At 39.8% G+C, this 24462-nt stretch overlaps 3 protein-coding genes across 6 annotated transcripts; 1 reads left to right on the top strand and 2 right to left on the bottom strand.

Moving 5' to 3' along the window:
* Window positions 1–168: 168 nt before the first annotated feature.
* Window positions 169–8208, bottom strand: timmdc1 (translocase of inner mitochondrial membrane domain containing 1). 2 transcript variants are annotated; one of them, XM_037761877.1, is made up of 8 exons: window positions 8010–8208; window positions 6069–6412; window positions 5169–5334; window positions 4760–4848; window positions 4465–4532; window positions 2919–2997; window positions 1269–1379; window positions 169–1183 (listed from the first exon to the last, which is right to left on the bottom strand). In XM_037761877.1, exons 2-8 carry the CDS (start codon window positions 6389–6391, stop codon window positions 1033–1035), a joined length of 987 nt encoding a protein of 328 aa, XP_037617805.1. In that variant the 5' UTR covers window positions 6392–6412; window positions 8010–8208; the 3' UTR covers window positions 169–1032. The 2 variants fall into 2 exon arrangements, with proteins under 2 accessions (XP_037617805.1, XP_037617807.1); XM_037761879.1 differs by having other exon boundaries at window positions 6069–6416; window positions 8011–8208.
* An 851-nt stretch (window positions 8209–9059) lies between these two features.
* On the bottom strand, window positions 9060–16233 carry poglut1 (protein O-glucosyltransferase 1). The gene is made up of 11 exons (XM_037761861.1): window positions 16099–16233; window positions 14643–14733; window positions 14318–14461; window positions 14040–14175; window positions 13824–13945; window positions 13336–13395; window positions 13064–13163; window positions 12746–12804; window positions 12476–12643; window positions 10735–10791; window positions 9060–10618 (listed from the first exon to the last, which is right to left on the bottom strand). The coding sequence occupies exons 1-11, from the start codon at window positions 16169–16171 to the stop codon at window positions 10462–10464; spliced, it is 1167 nt and encodes a 388-aa protein (XP_037617789.1). The 5' UTR covers window positions 16172–16233; the 3' UTR covers window positions 9060–10461.
* LOC119483608 (calsequestrin-2-like) lies at window positions 16126–23712 on the top strand. 3 transcript variants are annotated; one of them, XM_037761856.1, is made up of 13 exons: window positions 16126–16261; window positions 17306–17467; window positions 17708–17888; window positions 19761–19845; window positions 19986–20086; window positions 20579–20687; window positions 21314–21387; window positions 21564–21694; window positions 21783–21828; window positions 22543–22597; window positions 22697–22797; window positions 22887–22961; window positions 23042–23712. In XM_037761856.1, exons 3-13 carry the CDS (start codon window positions 17868–17870, stop codon window positions 23249–23251), a joined length of 1008 nt encoding a protein of 335 aa, XP_037617784.1. In that variant the 5' UTR covers window positions 16126–16261; window positions 17306–17467; window positions 17708–17867; the 3' UTR covers window positions 23252–23712. The 3 variants fall into 3 exon arrangements, with proteins under 3 accessions (XP_037617784.1, XP_037617783.1, XP_037617781.1); XM_037761855.1 differs by lacking the exon at window positions 17306–17467 and having other exon boundaries at window positions 16129–16261; window positions 23042–23251; XM_037761853.1 differs by lacking the exons at window positions 16126–16261; window positions 17306–17467 and having other exon boundaries at window positions 17646–17888.
* The last annotated feature ends 750 nt before the right edge of the window (window positions 23713–24462 follow it).

Raw genomic sequence — 24462 nt, 5'->3', positions numbered from 1 at the left:
AAAGCCCGAGAGGCAAAATCAAAAGCTCACTACATGTAATACAGACATGGGGAACAAGAAAGAAGACGTTCCTGTGATAGACATGAATTGACATTTGTTTTTTCGGTGTCAAAACATTAGGTGTGCTAAACATAATGAGAAACATCAGTAACTGCTCCATGGTTTTAATGATTTTTGATTAATTTTATTGTTTATTCATTATGAGCCAATACTGAAGGACACAAGCACCAACGAGCTGAACTCATTTTGACTATCTAGAGGAAACGTCAGTTAGAGGCAAAGCTACTTGATCTCTATGTATCAATATACTGTAGGAGACATGTTGACGATGTTTTATTAGGTTGTATCCCTTACTATGGCAACTTTGTGTAACTGTACAATGTTAAATCAATTAGAAATGACAAATACAATCTTTAAAAGTTCCATGTAAGCTTTCGCCAAAGCCGCCAGACTCCATTGAGAAAACCTGGAATTTGACCTCGCAGATTATGGGAATTGCTGGTCTACTGCTGCTTTGATCGGTTAGTTAGTTTGTGCTATTGTGTGACTAACCAAAGTAATGAAGTAACAGAAACAAACTAACCGATAGAGGCAGCGGTAGACAAGCAACTTGTGTTCTGTGAGGTAAAATTACTGTTTTTCAATCCTGTTTTTGTAACCGTATACTGTTGATGTGTTCTTCTAAACTGTCTGCTGAGAAAAGGGATGATGCATGATCTATTTGTGTCCCTGCCTCTCACACATGATCGTACATCTATACTTATGAGGACCCTTATTGACATAATGCGTTTCCTTCCTTGCCCCTTACCCTAACAATCAGAACTAAATGTCCTCAAATTGGCCCTCACAAAGATAGATATACCATTACACAGGACAGTAGTTGGTGAGGTACAACAGTGTCTTTTAATTCTGATTTGAAGCAGTTTCAAAAACAGTGAGAGTCCAGACAAACAAGCGACCCATTTATCCTCCCAGTAGTGTGAAGTCCCACCTACAGTGTCCGACAGCTAACAGGCAGTGAGGCAGCTACTGTCATTGGCTGCGGGAGTCCTGAGTCGCCTCTTCGTTCTTTGGCAAACTGAGCAGTTCCTGGATCCGCCGCATGTCCTTGTTGGTTTCCTCTGCCTGAGAGCTGACGTTCAGATCTCCGATCAACTCATCGGTCAAGTGCAGACGGGCCGCCCTTAAGATTTGAGGGGAGAGACATCAGGATAGCAACCAATTTGACATTCAAAAGCGTAAAAGAATATTATTAATATATATCTCACCATTCATTGAGTTTGAGCTCATACAGTTCCCAGCGCTCTCTCCTCCTCCTCTCTCTGGCTGTTTCTCCAGCGATCGACTGCATGCTGATGATCAAAGCACCGGTGGGAATCCTGACACAAACATATTGAAAAACATGTTCAATTGCTTTATAAAGTATATTTATGTTGGAACACAACGCAAAACAGAAAATACACTTTATGCTTCATGGTTATTATCTGCACGACAGATGAAAACATCAGTTACAGTGATATAGGATATGCAGGGCTGGCTTAAGGCATAGGCCATTTAGGAGGTTGCTAGGGCGCCACCTTCTGGGGGACGCTGGTCACCTTCTTTAAAAAAAAAAAAATAAATAAAAAACGTTCTTCCTCATTTTCTGCATCGAGGTAACAAATTAAAAAAATATATAAATATAAAAAGAAATACACTTTTCACCCTTGTAACTCTCTTTCCGACAGTTTTTCATCTGCCCGGCCACACTTATTTGTTAATAAAAGTGTAAATTGTAGTGAAACTGACAACTTTAAGCCAACAATATCATGGACAAATTGTTTATATTATGATAAATACAGTTATTTATGAAAATAAAAATCCTAATTGTTGTCTCAAAAACATTGTGACGTCTGATGTGTGTTGCGGTTTACAGGGCTAGGGTTCTGGGGGCTCCAAATCCGAATTTCACCTGGGGCACCAAAAGGGCTAGAGCTGGCCCTGAGGAAACCATTCCAGATCATCATCATCAACACTGCGGAAACTGTAATAGATTCCTAAAAACACTTCTTTCCAAGCTGTCTGTCATTTGCACCATTCAGTGCCATATTTCCCCTCAGCGGCGTCTTACAAAGTCCCGCCCCTTGTCTTCCTGTCACACCTCTGCTATGTGCCCGGACGAGAGGACGATTCTGGGGCGAGATCTGGAGCGTGATGTGCTTTACGATTAGCTGCCTTCTTTCATTTCACCCCCTACTGCCCCCGTGACTGCACCTGGTGTAGCCGGGGCTGTTTGCACACATCAAATGCTCCAGGTGGCTGGTCACTCAGGCGGACAGCGAGGAGGAGGAGGAGGCGATGCGAGTATGGAGCCAACAGGCGAACAGGCTAGGGCTGATGATCACAGAGACAATCCAAACCAGCCCCTCCAGTCTGTTACACCATCAAACACCTCGCACTCAATCTCCATTACACAAATTCAAATCTGCTCTTGGCTCTCAGTTGAAAGTGGCCAGAGGAACAAGTGAAAAGTGGGACAGAGAGAGAGAAGAGGAGAGAGAGAGAGAGCGAAGCAGAAGTCCAGATCAGAGCATGGTAGATGGAGATGAGAGGCTGGAATAACAGAGAGGGTATAAACGGAGAGGGGCAGCTGCTGCCTTGGCCTGCCTCCTTGCTCTAGTACCCAAAACATGGCCCTCTGCAGCGCACATGAGTCCCTCTGGCACCTTTGAACAGAGTTGGGGGGTTCAGCTGGGCGACAGAGGGTTGCTGGGAGGGGCACAGCTGGCTGCCAGAATGCTCACTGCTCTCCAGCACACGGGCATGAACGCGGACACACACAAGAGCACGAGCAAAGGTCTGTTAAGAAATAAACGCATAGAGGCTTCTGACAATGTAACTGTAACAAGGATGGAAACACTTGTGGAAGCCAACCTTACCCCAGCACAGCTCCGATGATGGTCCCTGCCACCAGCCCCCCCAGGCCCAGGTTCAGTCTGAAAAGGCCTCCAGTCACAGCTGCTCACACACACACATTTAATATCATCATTCAGAGCTCAATATGCTGCTGTACGTACCATCTGTGTTAAAACAATTTGTCATCAGGTTAATCGAGGATTATAAAAGTTTCATTATTATTGTCAGTACTAAACATTTTTATGACGGCGTATAAGGGCCATTTTAGGTAAAAAAAAAAAATCATTATGCAGCCAGGGGAGGGGGTTAATATTCAGAGAAAAAAATTGTATTTTCTCGGAGAATAAAGCCATACATTTCTGAGAACTTGGGTTATTCTCTGAAATTAAAGTGGCAAATTTGCAAGAAAAAACATGGATATTCTCTGAGATTAAAGTCATAAATTTCCGAGAAAATATAAAAATGTGGATATTCTCTGAGATCGAAGTGCCAAATTTACGAGAAAAAAACTCAGATGTTCTCTGAGATTTAAGTCATAAATTTACAAGAAAGAAACTCGGATGATGATTTATAATCTCGTAAATTTGCCACTTTAATCTCAGAGAATATACAAGTTTTTTTCTCGGAAATTAATGATTTTTAATCTTGGAAATTCAGAGCTGAATATTACCCCCCCTCCTCCTACTCTGTAATTTTTTATTTATTTTCTTTACCTACAAAAGGCCCTAATATGCCGTTTTTAGGAGCTGATAGACTGGTGTCCGGGCATAGAGGAAAACTGACTAAGAAATATAATTTCTGCACAATATAAAATCACATTTTCTGGAAAGTGAAATATATATATTTTTTAATTATTCATTTATGGGCACTGTTATGCATACTTTAGACAGCTGTAGTAGAGAAATGAAGAAATGAGGATAGAGAGAGACGGGGAGTGTCATGCAACAAAGGCTCTCAGCCAAAGCTGAACTGAGGACGGTGTAGCGCTCCAGTAATCTTGTTTTACAAGGAAGAAATATGTGACTATTTGGCTCGAGATGAATATTAGAGGGATGAATTGGCGTCCGTCTAGTCTGGAAGAGTCAAAAGTGTTGACATAATGCTGGCTTGGACCCATATGTTACAGAATTTACAGAAGCAATGTACAACCATTTTGCTATTCTCTCTTGCCGACTAATCAGCTTTTGAACCTGCTGCTGGTTCATGAAAGTCTTTACATTTGGTACAACTGACCTGGGAATACCTGGTTCATATTTACATCATTATCATTTGACAGAAAACAGTACATTCTACACTCTAGCTGTTACAAGAGGACAGCAGAAAAGTTGTTTGTGTGGAAACAGGATGCACAGGATTCCCGTCAGTTGACAACATTTTGGTTTAAAATTTAAACGCAGCATCGATGCAGCACATCAAGCTGCAGGCAGCCAGACAACACACAGCAACAACAGGAGTCAATTTCGTATCGAATTTTCCCAGATGGAGACGTGTGAATGTGAAGCAGGCTTGTTGTGACACATTCTGCTTTCCCCTAGATTAATAAAGCTGTAAACAATAGGTGTGACTCACCTCCAGCTGCAGCATAATGGCTGATTGTAGACTTGTCTCGGTACACAGACAGCCCGGTGCTGACGGAGCTAGAGAGGGAAAGGAACAGACAATAACAGATGAGGGAACGACTTGAGGATGATATTTAGAAATGAAAATAATAATACATAATCTAATATGAATAATATTCTGCTCAGCTGTACAGATGCTAAAAACACTAAAACTATACTTAGCACCAAGTTGTTGTCACAGAGCCTGTAACAGCTGTTATTGTAAAACAGTGTAAAGTTCTGGGATAATCAATGTGTTTGCTTACTTGAATAAGGTGACGAAAGCGGCCACTCTCCAGCTCCATCTCCATCCATATCGAACAAAACCCCGGATGGCTGCATTATGGGCTGAGCGCTGGTTTAGACAGAAAGGACACACAGTGTTATTACCATGATGCTATGACATTAGAGTTTAACATTAAAAATGTCCCAGTAGTGCAGTCATTTCCTACTGCAACTTTATCATCAAGGGCTAGTGTAAAAATTTGAAGCACTGGGTGTCATTTAGCACATATCACAATACTAACTGATCAGTTTCCAATACATAAAGAGAAGCTGGATTACTGAGAAAAGGTTAGAACAGCATAACTTTACTCCTGTATTGTGACCTTTGCCGCAGATTTTCCCTAATATTATATTACATATACAGTTCACTTTCTCCACTCACCCACTTACCACTGCTTCCACTCGGCTAGTGTACATCTCCGCCTGGCTGACTTGGATGTACCTCTGCCTGGCGTCGCGAGCAGCTGGCAGGCCTCCGTAGAACAGCCCCGCCAGTGCGGCGACTGCACCGCTCTTTATCACGTTGGTCACCTCCTCTGGGTACCGCTGGGTCGCACTGCAGGGAGACAAGAGCAGAGCTGCGACGATTAATCATCAACTATTAAATGAATCGCCAGCTATTTTGCTAATCAAGTAATCGGTTTGAGTAATGTTTTAAGGATAAAAAGCCAAAACTCTCTGATTCCAACTTCTTAAATGTGAATATTTTCTGGTTTCTTTACTCCTCTATGACGGTAAACTGAATATCATTGAGTTGTGGACAAAACAAGACATTTGAGGACGTCATCTTTGGGAAACACTGATCGACAATTTTCATAATTTTCTGACATTTTATAAACCAAACAACTAATCGATTAAATTGGGAAAATAATCAACAGATCAATCGACAATGAAAAGAAAATCCCACTCTTACACAATTATACATAATGAAACTGTCATGTTCATGTGGTTTTGTACTTTTCTCTCACCCAGTTTATCTACTACTGTGAACATAGATTGTGTGCATAGATTTGGACATTACATGAGACAAAGTGGCACATAATTGCAAATTAGAAGCTTGAAAAAGGGAATGTTTAAGGGTTTTGCTTCTGTCGATCGACTAATCGATTTGCCAACTTAATTGTTTGAGCTCAATATTTGACATCATGCTGTCTACATCTACACAACACCAAACAACAAAAAGGATGCAGAAAGGAGGACAAACTATAAAGATTTGGGATAGAACTTTTTAAAGAGAGCAAGGTGATAAAGAGGTAATAGAGGAGAAGAAGAAGGAACAGAAATACCAACTCTCTGTCAAAGAGGTCCTTCACACGGTCCCATCCAGTGTCTGGGAATTCTGGCTTTCCTATGTTGCTTGGCAGGGCGGGAGAGGGGATGGGTGCGGGACTGGTGGAGGTAGAGGAGGAGGAGGAGGAGGAGGAAGAAGAGGGCATCTGTGCAGGCTGGGCAGCAGCCACATCAGCTGCGTGGACCCTGGGGAGCAGGAAGCAGAAGGAAGGAGGCCTGGCGCTCTGGATGAGGCCCCGCAGTAGGCCGGTACTCGGCGTGCCCCGGGGGGGCGAATCTGCCCGCCGTCTCCGCAGGGCGAAGCCGGGCTGCTCTGGATGCATCACGCTTCAGCTGGCATCAGGCTGCGGCAGAGAGGCAGAAACACATGGCCGTGGGTTTGGATGTTGCACTCTCTCTTTGCCTCGACTTAAGCTCAAAATAAACAGCCTAAAGGCAAATGAGATCCTGGCAGGGCAACACAGGCTGTCTAACTCAGCAGCTGTTAAATGGAGCAGTCCTATCAAAACACACAAGCAGACTTTCTGCGGAAATGTTTCTTTATTGACTTTAAAAGAAGTCACTGATGTTTCAATGCACTGCTGGGACCCTCAGGTCCTCTGAGCAGGGTGTGCTGGCTGGTACAGGGTAAAAGAGAAACACAAAGATCACTGTAGCTTTACAAAGTTTTCTCTAAGACTCGGGAAACGCCACCCAATGAATATAAGACTGATCATCTCTGTCCTCTGTAAGAAATTACTAAAGAGCAACATTTTTGAGGATTTTTTGTTAACCTCTTGAAAATACTGGCATCATATGAAACTACAAAACCTAATGAATCCATTGGTACCAACCATGTCATGCTAACTTGTTGGGAAGAATGCTAAATAATGCTCCAAAGTTACTCTAAATTTTGGCGAGGAAAAAACATTTTCAAAGGGGTCCCTTGACCTCTGACCTCAAGATATGTGAATGAAAATGGGTTCTATGGGTACCCACGAGTCCCCCCTTTTACAGACATGCCCACTTTATGATAATCACATCCAGTTTTTCAAATGCAGTATAAATGTGTTATTATTGCCTGTTCTAAAATGGTGTATTTGAATATTTCATCATACTGGGGTCCCTAAACAGTCTTTGAATTACATAAATTGTGTATCACTGTAAAGCTGAGACTCTTGTGGCTCCAATGAGCCCAACTGTATTCATGTGTGATGATGTTAGTAAATTGAAGCTTCATCAAGCTAAGCTAGCTACCTTTCTGACAGTGTTTGGGCTGTCAGACAAGTTTAACTTGAAATAGTCAGTACCCTTGTCATCTTATAAAATACATTTCTAATTAAGTATATATGATATAGTATATAATTTAGTAAATATATATATGTATATATAATATAGTATATATATTATAGTAAATATATAGTATATACTATATATAATATAATATATATATATTACAATATATAGTATATACTATATATACTATAATATATAGTATATAATATATACTATTATTATATTATTATATATAGTATATAATAATATATATATATATATACTACAATATATAGTATATAATATATACTATTATTATATTATTATATATAGTATATAATATATACTATATATAATATATACTAATATAATAAATATATAGTATATAATATAGGAAATATTAATAACTAGTGAAAATAAAGTCAGTTCACTTGCTATCTGCTGTTAGCTAGGCTAATATCTAAAATTTCTGACATAAACATCGAACTACTTCACATTATAATTGCTCATGAAACGTAAAATTAAAGTTGCTATTCAAGTCATCTGTTAACCTTCACTGTTAGTCAAAAAAACTACAGGAAAATAGTAAATAATCATGTCTGTCCGATAATGGGAGCCTTAGCTAATAGCACTTAGCATGCTATTAGCATCCTGTCGTAGCTATGGTAACAAGAAAAAGGAGCTTACTAGCAAACGGAGCGGTATTTCTCAACAATTAACCGTTTCTCTTATGAAGAACCGCAACCCTGGTTAACGCACATTATTTCTAGTTAATGTCTGTATTTCTGTTTTTCATAATTGTCCTTCTGCTGTTAGTTTCTCGACGGTGACTTTACGACACAGCCGGCTCTACGAACTTTGACCCCGGTTAGAGACACAAACAGCGCCGCCTCGTTGGTGGAGGACTGAACCACTATGCTGCAAACTGGGGAACTCTCGCGAGATTGTTAAGGTAGGATATGTCGTCGGGCAGAGTCTCGCGAGAGTCTATGCAAGTTTTTACTTTAGACCAGGGGTTACAGCAACCTTTACTGTCAAAAGAGCCATTTAGGCAAAAAGAAGAAAAAAAAATAATCTGTCTGGAGCCACAAAACATGTGAGCATTGTGATGAAGGTAACAGAGTTTATAGTCTAAGTATATAGTATATAAGTCTAACGCAGTGAGGGCCAAAGTGCAAATGTACTACGGAGTATTAAGGTCACATTAAGGGAAAAAACATCTGAGATTTAATGAAATAGAGTCATAATATTATGAGAAAAAAGTTGTAATATTACGAGAAAAAAAGAAAATAACACGCAAAATTACTACTTTATAATATTATGACTTTATTCTCATAATACTACGACATTTTTCTTGTAAACTTCTGACTTTATTCTCATAATACTTTTTTTTTTCTCATTAATTTATGACTTTATTCTCTAAATCTCAGATTTATTTTTCTCCCTCAATGTGGCCCTAATACTCCGTTGTACTGTCATACCATAGACCTACAACAATGATAAATTAAAATGAAAATGTAAACAAAAAACAGTTATTCATTTCCATTTTTAGAAATCCACAGGGAGCCCCTGGAGAGGGGCTAAAGAAATGCATGTGGCTCCGGAGACGCAGGTTGCTGACGGTTGCTGACCCCTGGGTTAGGCATTGACCTCGAATAGTAGCACAGGTCGTTGGGCAGAGAGCCTCGCGAGAGTTTATGCAAGTTTTTACTTAAGACACTGCTCTGATCACTGGGATGTTTTAAGAACCAAACTGTTTATTGACATAAAAATAAGCTGTGTCAACAACCTGAATGTCACACTTTGACCCCATCACAGCCTTTTGGTCATACTAATGTACCATCTTTACCTAACAATAGTGTAAAAAATAACCTTACATCGGTGAGAATTTGCTCGTTCACAGTACAATGTGAATACTACAACATATCCAACATTATCCTGTATCAGCTATGCATCATCTATCATCTCTTAACACATTCTTTTCAAAAGGTAAAACAATTGATGATTATTTCTTGGAAACTCCACACATCAAAATACAACCATTTAACTCATTATTGCTCACCGTTGGCACTTAGTGTGGAATAAAATGTTGACTGAATATTTCTTTTGTGCTTTCAAGTTATTAAACGTATGGCAGAACCCATCCAAATGCAGATATTGACATCACTGAAGAATAGAATACAATATTTCCCATATCTTTCTGCGTACAAAAAGGCCAGATAAAGAAATTGCATGTAAGCATTCCATGTGGTGCATATTACTTTTTAGTTTTCAGGAAATCCTTCCAATACATTTGACTGCATTAAATATGTAACAGCATAACTGGCATTATTATTGGCACATCCTTCGTGGATATTTGAGCAGCAGTCGAAAGTCAACATCACACTTCAAGTATTTAAAATTAGAGTTTTAGGTGCTCCACAGCTGGACATGTGATATTCGTATTACATGAGTGGTCTGCAGGAAAAGGTCAGAAGGTCAAGGGTTCAATTTTGATTTTACTTGAGCAAGGCACTGAACCTCTTCCACTTGCAGGTCACAAAGGATAACCAAGTTAACGTTCAAATACAAGTTACATTGTTCAGCAGCTTTCTGCAAGTGGTCTGAAGCCCAGTCCAGATGTGATTAATGTAAAACAACGTAAAGTCTTTACATGGCATATTAAAGGATCATTTCAGCAATTTAGTATGTCACTGACTTATAGTCCTTAAAGCTCCAAAATCACTGGATCCTACATTTCCCATAATGAAATTTGATAGAAAGATGATTGTGCCCCTTTAATGAGTAAGAAAAGTCTAAAAACTCAGCTCATGTAGATGTTGCTGGCGAGTATAGACAGCAGCCATAAGGAGTTATTTTTAGAGAACTCGGAATTGGCACCCATAGTGGCACCTGAAGGCATGGCAGCATCCACAGTAAACAAACTTCACCTCTAACGGAGGACACATGGTCCACCCGTGCTCCACATTACACTAAAACACTGGACTCAATAGAAATAAATGTGAAAATATCTTTAGACTAGCTCATTTTAGTTGTGATTTCGACAAAAATGGAAATCACGTGTCGTGGTGCAGCGATTACATTCGTTATCGAGAGTTTCCCTTCGCTACAGCTGCCCTGGTCCCGCGCGGTCTCACTCTCATAGCTCCGTCTTGCCGGGTCTGTGGACAATCTGGTTGTAGTCGCTCTTTCTCTTGGGTTTGTAGGTGAGGAGATGGCTGAACTCAGTGAGGAGTCTCTCCCAGTAGCAGGAAACATCTTGCATCCGCAGGTGGTCCAGGATTAATTCCTTACCCCTGTGTGGAGGGATAGAAACAGGAAGTCAGAGTGTGTAGTGTCACCTTTTCAAACACATAACTGCTATAATTAATTTCCATTTAAAATTCAATCACAAAATATGACCTCGTATTACCTCGAAGCAACCTCCTGTGCGATAGCATCGTTTTCTTTGACAAACTGTAGTAGTTCCCTGAGGAGACAGAGCATGTAAGAACATAATCGACACTTAGCATGCATACAAAAGGAGCTTCAGAAATTACACCCTGAAAACATTCACACACTTCAATGATCAAGCGCTTTCATACCGACTTAAATCATTCTAGTGTTGACATGCACCTTTGTGAACTGACTTTAAGAACACAGACGTGTGAGTTTGAGCAGGAAACTTCTCAGGTTTCTACTACGATTTGTATTCCTAAAGAGTCAGGGAGTGTCATTGATTATCAACACTCCTAATTCTGCGGGAGCATTTGAGGTCACGAACAGCAAGGGGATATTTACTAAGGATTTGTGACCTCCTTTAGGCTCTAAACAGTCAAACAACGTTTGTCCTTATTTACTAACGGTCTGCCACGTTTTGTGCCAGTAAAGTGTACAAAAACGAGCAGCATTGTTTGGTCTCGTGTTACGTATTTTAAGGTGTTCCTATTTAGAGATGCAATATATGGAAGGAGAGAATGGAAATACTTTTTACACTAGATTAAAGGGATAGTTCAGCTGTTTTGAAGTGGGGTTGCATGAGGTTCTTATCCATAGTCAGTGTATTACCTACAGTAGATGACGGTCGGCACGCCCCCAGTCTGGAGAAACAGACAGGAACGTCATTTGACTGTTTAGAGCCTAAAGCACATCCTCAGTAAATATCATCTTACTGTTCGTGACCTTAAATGCTCCTGCAGAATTAGGAGTGTTGATAGTAAATGACACTCCCTGACTCTTTAGAAAAACAAAATCGTAGTGGAAACCTGAGAAGTTTCCTGCTCTAATTCACACGCCCGTGTCCTTAAATTCAGTTAACAAAGGTGCATGTCAAGACTAGAATGAACTGAGTCGGTATGAAAGCGCTTGGTCATTGAGGTGTGTGAATGTTTTCCTGAAATATCCCTTTAACGTTGAATATGACTCCATTAGCAATCTCCATTGGAAGGCAATGACGTGGACAAGAACAAAAAACAATACTATATTAAATCTGAGGCTGTGAAAAACAAGTGTGGAAGCTGGGACATCACAATGTAGTCAACACAACCAAACGGACACCTTAACAGGTAACAAAATCAGTTAAACTAGAAACATTAAGAACAGGTCCGCAAACAATCATCAGAAGTTTTTTTTTGTTGAAAAAGAAAAATGTCCTATCAATGAGGCAGCCTGTAAATATTAATATATAATAAGCTTATATAGAAGCAAAGGTTCTGTCTTATACCTTTAAAGGCTGACTGGGAAACACATTTAAATACCAGCGTTTCAGATAGTCTTTGGCATTCTATTTTAGAAAAGACACTTCTTCTGTTGTAATAGAAGAAGGAGTAGAAGTAGTCACTGGACAAATCAAAAACTGTCAAAGCTGTTCCCTGCATGCAACCGCAGAAAATCATCCCCAGACACTCATGTAGCAGAATCAATGAAATCTGGCTTAAAATCATTCATTTCCACCTGCCTCGGAAAAACAGTTCATCCACGCCCCCTGCTGGCCACCTTTGGTGTCTCGTCTCCTACCCTTCCCCTCTTTAAAGCAGGGGCAGATTGCATTGACCTTGTCACGTTTCATTTTTAACGTCTGTTCCTTTTAACCTCTTTTTAGAAACATTTTTGCCTTTCTTTCTTTCAATTAAAAAGTAAATCATCATAAGCAAGGAGATAACTAGCTGTGGTACCTGACGTCAGAGAGGTCCTGCTTGACTGGGATGTAGTGGACCCAGGGCTGGAGCTGAGGGTAGAAAAATTCCTGCCATTCATCCCCGACGTGAAACACCAGCGAACCGCAGAGGAAGAGATGTTTGAAGCGGAAGCTGGCTGCCACACCCCGGAAGTTGAATAAATATCTGCAAGGCCATAACAAGGGTAGGGAGGGGACTGTTAAAGCTGGTCACAGATGACGTGTGCATCATTTTGTTTTTAACCATCCAGTAACAAATCCAGCTTACTTGTATTTGCAGTGGTCGACCAGTGGGATCTCTTTGGCTGGGGGTCTCCCTAGTGTGTCCTAAAACAGACAGAAAAACATGGGTTGGTCAATAATTCACACAGACTGACTTTCAGATTTCCCTTTTGAGTCAAGGTAGTACCGAAACTTTCTGGGTGAAGTTTGCAGGGATGACTGTCGCCGATTGGTCAAACACACACATAGCACCGCGGCATCAACTCGTTTACTGCTTCATTCATAAAACTAGAAAGTACTCTAGTATCGATTTAGGACCATTTTAGGACGAGATCATTTCGAATGTATTGTCAGTATGACTGACCCTCTCAGACTTCCAGGCCTGGTTCTTTGTGTACTCTGCATCCACCAGCTCTGGAGCTTCTCTGGACAGGAGAATCAGGGGGTCGCGCTCTGGACTGGTTCTAAGAAAAGACACAGAGAAGAGAATGACTAAACAGCCGACTGTGTTAAGAAGATAGCCGAGTAAAGAATTACTACCAAAAGGAAATTTGATTGATTGAACTGACATGAAAACATCTGGATTGTTGTATAATGTCACATAATTACACAAACTATTAAAGTCACAGGACTGACCTGGAGCCTCTGAAGAATCCTTTGGACTCTTTCTTCTTCCATGGCCACTGTGCTGCAGACCTGCCACAACACATCACATGGAAAAGAAACACTGAAATGATATACCTCATAGGCTTTGGCTGCAGAATAGTATTACTTAAAGAGTAACTAAGATGAAAACCAATGTATATGGGTATTTAGTTGATGGGTTCAGGTCCAAATCTTGACATTTCAGTGCAAAGTATTTGAATTTGAATTTGAATTCTACGTATTGTGTCATGAATATGTATAGTGACTGCCCCCTACTGGCTGAAACCCAGCTATTGCAATTGAATTTTGCTGATCTAGAGGCAGGTGACATATACTGTATATGGCAACCATCCACCCCCCTCCTACAAGACCACCACCGTGTCCCGACTCCGCAGACTGTGGAGAGAGGAGTAGTGAAGAGCAGCCGTTACCCTTTCAATTAGCCGGTGCTCAGGCCCTAAAATGGGACTAAACCTTACCTTTTAAGATCATCCCTCATCAGATCCCATCTTCCCAGTCCAGTGGGGTAAATGGGCCACACAGCAGGCCCTCCCTCCCAAAACGTCCACGCAGGGTACATGATGTCCTGGTAGTCTGCCGTCTAGACTCAAATCAAACATACGCATGTCAAAAAAAACAGTTATTGCTTTTAATAAGCATTTGTGTGTGCATAAAACTAATGCCTTGAGTCTGACCTTACTGAAAGAGAAGACGGGCAGCGTTGGCTGCACCCAGTTGGGGACTTGAGGGTAATCACGGACATTTACCACCATCTCCAAGTCGGGTAACCTGTCGATCACCTCTAGCATGAAATGCTCCACCCCGCTGCACCTGAAAACACAAGACAGATTTAGCAAACAAACAGCTGTATATACATATAGTACACTGCATATGTTAAAGTCTGTTTAGACTGATTGGGAGTAAATAAGTATCAATGTGGCAAATAATCCCATCAGGTACTTTTTCTCCTTACCTAGCAGGAAACATGCAGTTGTGTTCTCTGTACAGCTTGTGTCCGATGATCTGGTAGTGGGTGCCCACCCCTCTCTGGACAGTTGCAGCCATGACATCCTCAGAGATTCTCCCTTTAAAGGGCCGCAAGTCAGCTTGAAGGACACTGAGACAGAAATGTGGCAGAGGAAATTCAACATTACATTATATAACTAACGCTTTAAAAATCAAACCTGCACAGTGGTAACTATTTATCTATATAATTAGCCTATATAAACTCAAAAAGTAGGATCAAGCTGAGTTACAATATATGAGGAAAAACAAAGACACGCTGGTATCACACCCACCTTATATGGCAGCTACAGTTGACAGGGTTGCACGGAGTGTGTCCTTTAACAGCATCAGATATATTGTCTCTAATTTTCTTCCACTGTTGGCCTACAAATAATAACAAATGGTGTCAAAATAGATTATCATATTGGACTAATTCTAGTATTTACCCGTATTCACAATGGGTCTGCCACAAAAATATTACCTTCAATCCAACTGTTTATAATATTTGGCAAATTCCACATACATAAAATGAAATGGAAAGCAAACTTCACCTTATTTCTATTGGATATTAATTTCTATTACATATAATTTACAGTATGTTATGCACATTTTTATATTATAATTTAGTCTTTCATGCACTTTTATATTATAATTTACAGTCTTTAATGCACATTTTTAGATTATACTTTACAGGCTTTAATGCACTTTTTTTGTAATATGTACATATCATCTGTCACTTTATGGACATATTTTAATACTAAAACTATATATATATAGTCCAGTATTTTTTTTGTTGTTGCACTATTTGAATTGTTTACAACTTCCAGCACACTTAACTTGTATATAAACATTTTATTTTTATTATTTCAATTATTCTTATTTTATTGTTTGCCATTGTTGTTCCTACCTGTTATTTATATTTCGTGTAAGTACATTGAGAGAGCTGCATGAAACCACATTCCATGTATGTATATAAAAGATTATAATTTAGTCTTTAATGCACATTTTAGATTATAATTTACAGTATTTTATGCACACTTTTATATTATAATTTACAGTCTTTAATGCAGTTTTTAGATCATAATTTATAGTCTTTTATGCACATTTCTATATTATAATCTACAGTATTTTATGCACTTTTATATTATAATTTTATTAGATTATAATACAGTCTTTAATGCACATTTTAGATCATAATTTATAGTCTTTAATGCACATTTTTAGATTATAATTTAGTCTTTAATGCACATTTATGCACATTTTTATATTATAATTTACAGTATTTTATGCACTTTTATATTATAATTTATTAGATTATAATATAGTCTTTAATGCACATTTTAGATCATAATTTATAGTCTTTAATGCACATTTTGAGATTATAATTTACAGTCTTTAATTGACATTTTTCAGATTTTGAGATTATAATTTACAGTCTTTTATGCACATTTTTAGATTAGCAAAATAAACCTGATTCTGACTGTATTTGACCTGAAATATCCTGGATTTATCCCTGCTTTTATTCACTTTTGCACACACTACATCATGACTTCAAGCTGTGCCTTTAACTCCTTTAAGGTTAGCACAGTTAGCTTAGCTGAGTTAGCTCGCAGGCTAGTTGGCTAGCTGTTGAAGTGATGAATGACATCACAAGTTTCCGTAACTAGGCAACGTTACAGCCAAACTACACTCATTACTACCGCTCTGAACTCTGGTTTCATGGGTGGTATTTGTTTAAATGGTTATTACCTGAAGCAGGAAGCAAACATGAAACACAAACTAACAACAGAATTAAAAACCTCCACAGCCAAAGAAGCTCCATGTTTCTCCCTATCCTCTAGCTCTGTCTGAAAGAGGAGAAACAAAGAGGTGATCTGTGATCTGTTGCTTCACACTGAATGCTGTCATTACGGTAATGCGCACAACGAGATTCATTTACAGGTTTTACCGTAATACTTAGAAAACTAGCGCAAAATCAAAGTCTTTTCATAAACAAATTCATATTCTGCCTGTCTAAATAAATCAATTACTTTTTCATTCATTTCATAGCATGAAATTTAATTTTCCAAAGCATATATTGTCCCCCTAGGCCATCAGACTTTTAAATAGATAATTCATTCATGTAAATTATAATATAAATATGTGCATTACATATGCATTAAAGACTGTAAATTATAATATAAAAAAGTGCATTAAAGACTTTAAATTATAATATAAATATGTGCATTACATATGCATTAAAGACTGTAAATTATAATATAAAAAAGTGCATTAAAGACTGTAAATTATAATATAAAAAAGTGCATTAAAGACTGTAAATTATAATATAAAAATGTGCATTCAAGATTGTAAATTATAATCTAAAAATGTGCATTCAAGATTGTAAATTATAATCTAAAAATGTGCATTCAAGATGTAAATTATAATATAAAAATGTGCATTAAAGACTGTAAATTATAATCTAAAAAAGTGCATTCAAGATTGTAAATTATAATATAAAAATGTGCATTAAAGACTGTAAATTATCATCTAAAAATGTGCTTTAAAGACTATAATTCATACGTCACCTTCTCACACAAAAAATACATCTTATACTGTATATACTCTATATATTCTTAATGTATATGTTCTTAATATGCCTGTATTTCCTTTTATAATTGTAATTTAACTTATTATTTTAATGGAGCTTCAGTTATATTCAGTTTTAACAGTTTTCTTCATCTCCTTGTATTTTTATATCTGGTATATTTTTTTGTACTTTGCACTACTAACTTTTTTACTGTCTTTTTACTAACATGTTTTGCACTATGGAACTGTGATGCTAGAAACTTGAATTTCCCTCGGGATCAATAAAGTTACTATCTATCTATCTATCTATCTATCTATCTATCTATCTATCTTTCTATCTATCTATCTATCTATTATAATCGTCGGTGATTGAAATCCTTTGTTCTAGTGTCTGAATTTATGTCAAGGGCATATCACATGGACGATTGGACATGGATTGTTGAAGTGAGTTTCTCAGTCAGGGAGAAAAAAAGAAGGAAAGAAAAAGACCCTCCTGGGAGATTTGGGCCAGTAAGACTGAGTGACGGAGAGAGGAGGAGACAGAAGACAGGTGGAGATATAGAGAGAAGCTGAGAGAGAGAGAATAGGGATGACATATTTGTGAGAATATTCATATTTGCTATAGAGAGGTATCAAATCTGTGGATGCATTTTAGGGAATCTCCTTTGTATGTTTGTATTATTCAACCTTGAGAAGTTCTGCAAACACCTCCACAACTTTAAGCAACAATGCATCAGATCTGGCTTTCTCTGCTATCTGGCCTCTGCCTTCGCCTGGTTCTCTTCTGCAGTGCCGAGGAAGGTCTCGAGTTCCCCAATTTCGACGGGAAGGACAGGGTGCTGGACATCAGCGAGCGCAACTACAAGAAGGCTCTGAAGAGGTACGACCTGCTGTGCCTGTTCTACCATGAGCCGTTACCTGCCAACAAGGGCCTGCAGAAGAGGTTCCAGATGACGGAGCTGGTGCTGGAGGTGAGGAAGAGGGTCTGGAGAGGTGGGAAGAGGGGAGCTGGAGGAGTTAGGAAAGAGAAAGAGAGATTAGTGCTGATATTCTTTCTTTATTGTGGAATTTGAGTTAATTGCAATCTGAAAAAAAGTGTAATGCCCTTTAATGCTGTCTAAGAACTCGTTCTACATTTCAGAGATACCACTTTCTTTTCTTTATTAATGGTTGGTAAATCATTTGTTAATGCTTTTGGGTTGCCAGGTTGTGGAAATCCCTTTGGAAGTTGTAGCCTTTGTCACGGTCTGGCAGTGGCGAGAAGCCGTTGGGCTTTTTTGTTAAAAGAAAATAGCATAAACATTTAACCAATTGTTAAAAATGTTTGCTATAAATTCTCCGTCCCTCAGTTTATGAATGAATCAACTAACTGTTCCAACAGTCAACATCCCTACAAATCCTTAATTTTCCAGTGACACTGACCTCTTCAGGTACGCAACACCTGCCAAGAAGACATCATTACTGATCAAAGATGTGTGTTGTGACATCCATTGCCCCCTGATACCACTGATAACATAAAAATGTCTCAATAAGACAGAGCTCAAATCCCCTCGGGGTTACACTTGCAGCCTCACTGCCGTGCTCATCTGACTCTAACTCGTCATAATAAGTCACTGTATAGTCAGTGATCCACCAGACACTGAATGCCTCATTCTTCCTCTGTCTGCTTGACGTGTCGACTGTCTGCTTAAGTTGAGAAGGATTCACAGCTGTCACACATGTTTTACCTGCACACTCTCTCAACTGGCAGGCAGTGATTTTAATCCCATTACGTGCCCTCCTCTGCGGTTCACATGTATCCAGGGACTGTTTCTAGGTCATTCTGTTAATTATAGCTTGTTCCCAAAACTCTTTACTATCTGGTTGTGAACTAGAAATAAGTAGATGTTCTCTTGATTCCCTTCCTTCCTTATTTATGAGCTGTAAGTATGACACAAGTGGACTCTTTTTCAGTTATCACTTTTCCATTCCTGTCATGTTTCGTGCACTGAAAGCAGAAACACTTTCTGGTAAACAGAAACAAATTCTCTTGTCTTCAGTGGTATATTACTAAATCTGTTTTCCTTCCTCGCGCTGAAAGGCAAGCAGTCCTGACTCACAGCTTCCCTCTAACAAGAAAACTCCACAGGGGTTCTCAGCGCACACACACACCTCTGTAATGAAAAGATGTATTGACGAAGACAGCAGCAACTGTGGATGCCAGCTCGAATACACAGCGCAGAAAGTGACATGTTAAATGTTCTATTTAAAGGTGCAGTGTGTAGGATCTGGTGGCATCTGGCGGTGTGGTTGCAGATTGCCACTAACTGAAACTTATTCTGTGTGCGAACGTGTAAGAGGCTGACGCGAAAATGTGAATATCCCTATTTAGAGCCGGTGTTTGGTTTGTCTGTTCTGGGCTACTGTAGAAACATGGCCATGATTTGTGCCAGTTATAATCTATGGCCCCGACCATGGCTCTGAAATATCAGTATCCTAACTGTGTTGATAAATCCACAGCGCTGTCCGTGGTGCTGAAGTAGCAGACGAATTTGTAATTGCAAATTTTTCCACAATGAAATTGCTAACATGCTGATGTTAAGCATATATAATATAACATTTGCTAATTAGCATTAAACACAGTTTAGATTTAAATGTGGTATAATTTGGACAGTTCCTGAGATCGTTAGGGAGGTTATTTCGAGTATTTTGTAGCATATAGTGACAAAATGCAATGTTGAAGCAGTTAGCAGGCCCGAGTCAGAAAACCTAAGAAGTCTTCTAAGAAGGTTTATAGAGAAAGCATGTCAATAATGTCATTTTGTACCTTTTGCTGACTGACATTTGTCTGTGTGAACACCTAGCTCACAGCTCAGGTCCTGGAGAACAAAGACATCGGTTTCGGGATGGTGGACTCCCAGAAGGACGCCAAAGTAGCCAAAAAACTGGGTATGACTCATGTGTCTTGCATCACTTGCCATTACTGTGCATGCTGAATGTCTAAATTTGAATTTTGCTTTTATCCAACCTCAGTATTTTCTGTAAAAAGCCTTCTTAAAGTCATATATATACTCCTGGTGTTTGATTAGGTCTGGAGGAGGTGGGCAGCTTGTACGTCTTCAAGGACGACCGTGTCATTGAGTTTGATGGGGAGCTCTCAGCAGACACACTGGTGGAGTTTCTGTTGGATGTGAGTGAAAAAATCTGCTATTTTTTTAGATGTGTTATCTTGGCTCCCATTGAGACAAGAAATCCTCACAGCAATTAACAGCTGCAGTCTCATTAGAAGACGTGTAAATGATGTATTTCATAGCAATACAAGATTCAGCAGGAGAAGCTTTCATGTCACTTTCCCCTGAAGGTATTTCTTATTAAAGGAATAATCTGTGACATTTTACCATGAATAAATTTAAAGGAATAGTTTGACATTTTGGGAAATAAGAGTTGCAACGTGGGAGGGGGCGCTGCTTCTGGAAGTGATTTTCCCCCTTCCCATTTTAATAGAAATATGGGACTCTCAAGTTGAAATATTTCAACTTAATTTCTGATAAATCATGTCATATTGGGCGGACAGATCATTCTACTCATCTAACTCTCTGCAAGAAAGCAGATTTAAAAAAAAAAAAAGTTGAACCTTTCTTGGCTGTAAAAAATCACTTACTTATACTATCCTGCCCTCTAGGTGCTGGAGGATCCAGTGGAAATGCTCAATAACGCCATGGAGCTGCGAGCCTTCGAGAGGATGGAGGAAGACATCCGCCTCATCGGCTACTTCAAGGGAGAAGATTCATGTTAGCGAGTGTTTATTAATGCATTTGTCTACACATCATCTACACATTTTCTCCGTCCCCTAAAGCTGCCTCACTGTGTTCCCCAGACGCTAATGGGATCTAAAGGCTAATGGAGCTACATCACCATGCTAAAGGACAACCTGATTCCAGACTGTGGCACTCTAACTCAGTCCCACGAGGGCCTTTAAATAGCTTCTAGTTCTCCGTCTAATAGGTCAAACTGCAATTATAGTTCCTCTCACAAAAAAAAGAGACAGGGAAGATGCTATCTGGTCCGATATGACAGTGGCATGAAGTTTCATTATGGAGCCTATTTCTGTCCAGAGATAGGTTGGTCCTTGGTTGTGACCTTGTTGGGAGCAGAGCCGGGAGCGCGCTACGAGCGTGTAAAACTGTATTAAGGGAGACTTTGTTACTTGGGTGAAGACAGTAGAATCATGATGGGAAATTGAATGAGGCAAGTGTGTTTCACTTGCTTGCCTTCCTGATCACATACTGTAGATCTGGGCTTTGGGATGTGAGCAGAATGTGAATGAAGTTCCTGTTTTACTTTCTTAACGTTGGTTTCTGCCATTCTCTCTTGAGTTCCTCATCAATCTCTCTCTCTCCCTCTCCTTTTCTCTCAGACTACAAAGCTTTTCAGGAGGCCTCGGAGCGTTTTCAACCTTACATCAAGTTCTTTGCCACATTTGATAAATCTGTGAGTTTTGCTGTACAAAATAATCTGCATTTATAGTGTCCAAATCTCAGGACTGCTTTGGAACCCACTTTTGATTCTTCTCACATACACATTGCTTGTTAATACACTATTTAACCCCATAATTATATCCTCCACCTGCTTATCACAATGAAATTCTGGCATATTGTATGTCTTAGGTGGCCAAACATCTCTCCCTCAAGATGAACGAGGTGAATTTTTATGAGCCGTTCATGGAGGAGCCGGCCATCCTGCCTGGCAGACCTCTGTCGGAGATGGACATTGTCGAGTTTGTCAACCAGCACAGAAGGTTGATTGGATTTATATCTTTTAATGGTTATTTCAACGCTGTTAATACCCGGTTAAACAGCTTTTTTACAAAAATGTGCTCTTTACAGGGCTACTTTGAGGAAGCTCCGGGCAGAGAATATGTTTGAAACATGGGTGAGTAAGTGTTTGGTCTTACCAAAGAAGACAAGAGTTTGCTCCCCAAACTGATTTGTATCATAGACTGTATATAAGAAATGGACGTAGTCACCGTGACGTCACCCATTGGATTGTGGACTGCCATTTTGAAGCCTCAGGTTTGGCATTTTGGCCATCGCCATCTTCATTTTTTGCAACCAGAAGTGACATGAGAGGGTGGAGCTAGGTACAACCGAACGCTGAATAACATTTAGGCGACCAAAAAGGTTATAATTAACTTTCATGAACTGAAAACACACTGTGAAAGAGTTAAAGTTCTAAGACGAAAATATAGACAACTCCCAGACTGGACAACACCGTGGTAGCGACCTGTCAATCACAAGGTAGCCACGCCCTAAAGCATCCCCTGCTTTATGGTCTATTTGACTCTAAATGGGACCATCATTTACTAAATGAACATCATGCTGTATTGAAGAAGACTTGAAACTAGCGATTGACACCATAAACTCATGTTTACAATGTTGACTGAGGTAAAAAATTAAGTGAGAAGTAGGCTCATTTTCTCATAAACTTCTATACAATCAGACCAGAGGAGTCGCCCCCTGCTGGCTGTTAGAAAGAATGCAAGTTTAAGGCACTTCAGCATTGGCTTCACTTTTCGAACCCCTGAGTTGCCCAGTTTCATACATTTTTGTAGAATTGTTATAGTACTGAACTTTTTTCAATTCCTAGGAGGACGACATGGATGGAATACATATTGTTGCGTTTGCAGAGGAGGAAGATCCAGGTCTGAACCTTTTCCTTTTTTATTTTGCAGTTGTTTCCCTTTTTATTTTCTTTAGCACGTGAAGGTGAACTCAACTTCCCCCTATTCTGTCGTCCCTAGATGGCTATGAATTCCTGGAGATCCTGAAAGACGTGGCCAGAGACAACACCAACAACCCGGAGCTCAGCATCGTTTGGATCGACCCTGATGACTTCCCTCTGGTTCTGCCTCATCATTAGCGAAGTATTTCTAACAAGAGTATCAACAAATTTGTCACTGATAGTCCAAGTTATTTGTCTCGCCCCTCCAGCTGACCACTTACTGGGAAAAGACCTTCAAGTTGGACCTGTTTAGACCTCAGATCGGTGTGGTCAACGTCACAGATGTAAGTAGTGGTTAAAAAGCTTTGATTGTTCCATAGTGAAGTAACCCTTACCTTGACTTTCTTGGCACTCTATGTTCCAGGCGGACAGCGTGTGGCTGGACATGTCCAACGACGAGGACCTGCCCACCCCCGAGGAGCTGGAGGACTGGATAGAGGACGTCCTGTCGGGGAGGGTGAACACGGAGGACGACGACGAGTCTGCCGACGACCAGGAAAGCCCCGACAGCTACGTTCCAGAGGACAGCTACGAAAGCCACGACCCGGATGAGGAAGATGACAGCGATGACTAACCTGAATGTCAAGGGTTAGTGTCCTGGCAGTTCAAAATACTGAACTCGCCTGGCACATTAAAACCACATTACATGACAAATTAGCTCTTTTTTTGCAAATGAAAAGAAGTAGAAGGAAGAAAGTGTTTGGTCTCTCTGTAGATTTGTGGTTTAAATATTAAATTAAGCAGATAAAACAGAACTGATTAAAGGGTCAGCATGGGAGACTTGTGGCCCAGTTTATAATAAAGTTAGCACAGTGCCTGAAGCAGTAATACACCCGTGTTAATACAATAAAAATTAAATAACAAAAATAAAAAAATAATTGATTGTAGGCACCTTTAAAGTTGACATAAATGATTAGTTAAGAGGAATTGTGTGTATACATGTGAAAATAAATTACAAATGTTTTTTTTTTTTTTAAGTACAATAGTGCTTGAACTTTCTGGTCATTAATTCAGGACATAATAAAAGTACACAACAACTGTGTGTCACCTCTGCGGTTTCTAAGGTGTGCATGTGAGACAGTTCTGTCCCTCATTAGGAAGGTCCAGGCTGATGCTAAAGACAGCAGATTGGCACATTTTCTCCTTCAGTCAACGAGCGTTTTCACCTTGAATTATTCAAACATCGGTGAATAATTCAGCATCATTATGCCTCCTTAATGGGTGAAGGGACCTGGACAGTGAGGCTGGGGGAGTTGGGGTGAGACGAGCTAAAAGGCTGCCCACCGGGGCCCAACAAACTGCATAAGGAGCGGACACACTCCTGCTGGACATGAATTAATAATACAGGGCCATGCTGGAATCATTATTCCCCTGGAGGTGGGTGTGATGCGGTGTGTAAACAGGATGTTTGTGGGGTTCATGCAGCCATATCTGAGAGATGACAACTGTGCATTTAAACGTGACCCGAGGCAAGACGACATGTCACGCTCCCTCCTGAGGAAAAGGAAGCAGACGGTGTCATGGTGCGAGTGTTCTGTGTAAGGCCTTTAGGTTACGTAATCCTGTGAATGTCAAGTGTGATGGTGTTTTACATGAGTGTCGACTGAAAAGGAGGGACTGCATTCTCACACACACTCCCGAGAGAGGAAGGATGACAGCAACACTAGCGGGTGTGAGGGTCTATCAGGTTCAATATAAAACCGCAAAGAACAAAGAGAAGACAGGCGCACAAGACGTGTTAGGGTGTAGATTTCTGTTCAAAACTGAAGCTAGAAGGATTTCCTC

The sequence above is a fragment of the Sebastes umbrosus genome, chromosome 24, assembly GCF_015220745.1.
Source record: "Sebastes umbrosus isolate fSebUmb1 chromosome 24, fSebUmb1.pri, whole genome shotgun sequence".
NCBI lineage: Eukaryota > Metazoa > Chordata > Actinopteri > Perciformes > Sebastidae > Sebastes > Sebastes umbrosus.
This window is presented reverse-complemented; position numbering and strand designations above follow the sequence as displayed.